The sequence below is a fragment of the Drosophila takahashii genome, chromosome 2R (genome assembly GCF_030179915.1).
Source record: "Drosophila takahashii strain IR98-3 E-12201 chromosome 2R, DtakHiC1v2, whole genome shotgun sequence".
Taxonomy (NCBI): Eukaryota; Metazoa; Arthropoda; class Insecta; order Diptera; family Drosophilidae; genus Drosophila; species Drosophila takahashii.
In genome coordinates, this window is record NC_091679.1 from 33,382,094 (window position 1) to 33,385,468 (window position 3,375).

The 3,375-nt window shown below is 36.9% G+C and overlaps 2 protein-coding genes across 2 annotated transcripts; both read right to left on the minus strand.

The window, feature by feature from the left end:
* Positions 1 to 147: 147 nt before the first annotated feature.
* Positions 148 to 870, minus strand: CheB53b (Chemosensory protein B 53b). The gene is made up of 3 exons (XM_070212106.1): positions 613 to 870; positions 380 to 556; positions 148 to 324 (listed from the first exon to the last, which is right to left on the minus strand). Exons 1-3 carry the CDS (start codon positions 868 to 870, stop codon positions 148 to 150), a joined length of 612 nt encoding a protein of 203 aa, XP_070068207.1.
* A 756-nt stretch (positions 871 to 1,626) lies between these two features.
* CheB53a (Chemosensory protein B 53a) lies at positions 1,627 to 2,367 on the minus strand. The gene is made up of 3 exons (XM_017143965.3): positions 2,106 to 2,367; positions 1,871 to 2,047; positions 1,627 to 1,812 (listed from the first exon to the last, which is right to left on the minus strand). Exons 1-3 carry the CDS (start codon positions 2,364 to 2,366, stop codon positions 1,642 to 1,644), a joined length of 609 nt encoding a protein of 202 aa, XP_016999454.3. The 5' UTR covers position 2,367; the 3' UTR covers positions 1,627 to 1,641.
* Positions 2,368 to 3,375: the final 1,008 nt, after the last annotated feature.

The window sequence follows — 3,375 nt, forward strand, 5'->3', positions numbered from 1 at the left end:
GTAGGAACTTATCGTAGGAACTTGTCGTGATTGTATGTTATACATGTATTAGAAATGCATTTACGTCCTCAAAACGTAAATTTAAATAAGTAAAACAAGATTTTTCAAACAACTTTGTTATGAAAGGAAGCTTTATTTGATCAGATTTTATTGACTTGATTTTTTAAACTCTCCCTTGATCTCAAAGCATATTTTGTTTGGGCGCACTACTCCATTTTGATCGTACGCTGAGTGGATAAAACGCATTGAATGGCGACCATTTTTTATTGACACTCCGCTTGAGATTACCGCATGTACGGTATATCTTTCGAATTTTATTTGAGACTGTAACGTAAAATTAAGTGGTAAGCAATGCCAAATTTTTAACGACTTTACTTACTCCTCTTACGTTGTAACAAGTCCTGTTCACTTCTGCAGCATTTAGTATGTGTTTACTATAGCAGTCGTACCACATCTGCTTCTCGTCGAACATCACCTTGCAGAAGTCTTTGATCACCATATTAAGTATGGTCGGTTGCCAGCTACCACGATCGTAGTACTGCACACTAACAGCAACCTAAAATCGTAGTTTTTAATATCTGAGTACCTTAAGGGAAATTATTTTGTATTCACCTCAACTCGGTCAGTTGGCTGGATATCCCAAATAACCGTTGTGTATCCCGAAATAGTCACACCATCTTCACTCATATCGAAGCCAGTATTAGTGAAATCATATAAACTGCTAATATCGAGGGTTCCCGGTGGTTTTTCCCTGCAATCACTAAAAATACGCTCATCCTCAAAAAGAAAATCGAATTTGGCTTCCATGGAGCTGTGGATACGTTGCAAAAGGATCAGCAGTTGCCAAATTTTAAGCAGAGCTCGATTCATCTTAGGTTTGGTAAGGGAATTAATTGAAATGGGAAATGCCGCCACTTCAAAGGCTACTTATATATCATTCCAAATCATATCAAATGTTAGTTTAATTATTATTATTAATTAGACACTTCCGGTGGTGGCAAACTTCAAATTATACTTCTGTTCTAGTTATGTAAACATTGATTTGGCGTCGATTAGAATCTGTTAATTATACGCCTAAAGAAGTTCACGATGTAATTGAGCATTACTGGAACGTGTTTGTGATTTAGGACCTATTACTTTAATAATTTCAGAGCAGACGTTGTTACTTGCATGTTTTATATACATTTTTGGCACATATGAGCAGTACTAGACTTTTTAATTCTGAAATACGTACTTCTAAGATTGTAACACATATCAAATTAAATTCGCCGATCGCGAAAACTATAAAAGATAAATGGTTCGAATAAACCATGCAGATTCTTGGCGATTCTACGGAAGTTTGTTTGTATTATATAAATAATTAATTTTCGGCTATATGGCGGCACTTTCAAAAACTGTTTGCTTGCTGCTTGCATATCTCAAAACCACTCACACTTCTTTAACTTCAATAAAGAAAAAAACGTATTTAACTGAGGAACGAGTATTTGATAGTCGAGGTTCTTAGCGACTAGCGACTGTTGCGTTCTCTCTTGTTTTTAGTATAAGTAAGGTTTCATTATTATGAATTAAAATTTATTAAAATCAGCGACTTTACTTTATACAATTTTAGAAGCAAGGGGTAAATGAAGTTCGGCATTATGTTTAGATCTTATAAAATTTCCCTTTAATTTCGTAGCAGACGTCATGTGGACGTTTCTTGCCCGATTGGTCATAGGCAAATATCCGAATCCGAAGGGTGTGACGACCAGAAAATAATGGCATGCCACTACCAAAGAATAGATCCACCGTGTATGTTTCCATTAAAAATAAGGTCTGAAAGGCAAAAGAAAATTATAGAAAAATAATAATGTTATGCAAATACGTTTCCTACACCGTAGACTTTAATACAATGATCCTCAATGGCTTCTTTATTCCTTATGTGGGAAGACCACGCTTCGTACCACAGCTGCTTTTTATCGTACATCACCTTACAAAAGTCCTTTACTATCATATTGAGCGTGGTCGGCAGCCAGATACCTCGATCAAAGTAAAGCAAGTTCGCAGTTACCTAAAACACAAAAACTATAATTAATGCCTTGGGTTTGGAACATGCCTGTAGCAAAAACCTCAATGCGATCCGATGGCTGGGCATTAAAAACCGATGTCATGTTTCCCGACAGTGCAATTCCTTCTTGGTTCATGATCCTTTTCAGATTGGTCATATCAAACAACCCGTTTATATTGCGGGCTTCAGGTGGAACGTCGCTGCAGTCACTGTAAATTGATTCGTCCTCGAATTCAAATTCGTATTTAATTTGCATTGATGAGTTGATCACATCGAAAATTATAATTAGTAGCTCCCATTTCCAAAACAGACAGCGCTTCATGTTGCGGTTAGTCCTCGAAACAGCGTCCGTTTTCAACACGAGTTGGCTTTTATGGTAGATTTTTTTTCGTCTCGTGACAGATTGAGATTGGATAATAACACGTTGTTTCCGAGTGTATGATTAACAAACGTGTAATTTGTACTCCTATTAATTAGCAATCAATACCATCATTTTGTAAAAGTGTGAGTTTCATGTATATTTATTATTTCATTTTTATTTTAAGATTAATCTAAATGAAAATTTTAATTATAGGATACAATCCATATAGGAGGTATTTTGTTGTGATGCTTTTGGTATGACATCAAAACCACTTCCGAACTTTGGATATGATCTGCGATATATCGCGATACCATCAAAAAATGGCCAAGAGCCCAACCCATCGATAGTGGTATGAATAAACAATGCCAATGACTTTCACGTTTATTATTTTGAATTTGTAATATTTTAACCACTTTTTAATAAGCATTATATAAGGGAACTCAAACTTCGGCTTGCTAAAGGTAGCATCTCACTGTAAACCCAAAGCTTTATTAACATATTCAACTATCAATAAATGATTACCGTAAAAGAATGTTGGCCACTCATCACTCCGGGGAGTCCTTGCCTAACTTATGTAGGGTAATCCCCGACTGACCTCAACTACCAACCGCTGAGCTTTAAACGGGGTGCAGAGCTTGTTAGCCTCGTTTTACACACTTCTGCATGGCGAGGCACATTCGGTGTTTTATAACTATTTGGCATTCGAGGCAGCCAGTCGCACCAGCCGTAGATAACGCCCCTTTCTCAACACTTTGAAAAAGTTTAAATATAAATTAAAAAGTTTTCCCATTTTTTGTTGCTGCCCTTGTTGTTGCAGCAACGTGGTTGGTGTTGTTGTTTTATTTGCTATGTATTTTATGTTCATGCAAAGTGAAAAGTTTGCCGGACGACATCGAACCCAGTGGCTTGTAGGTATGGGTATGGGTTTGGGTTTGGGAGGGAGAAGGGTTTTGGCCCGGCCGATCAGCCT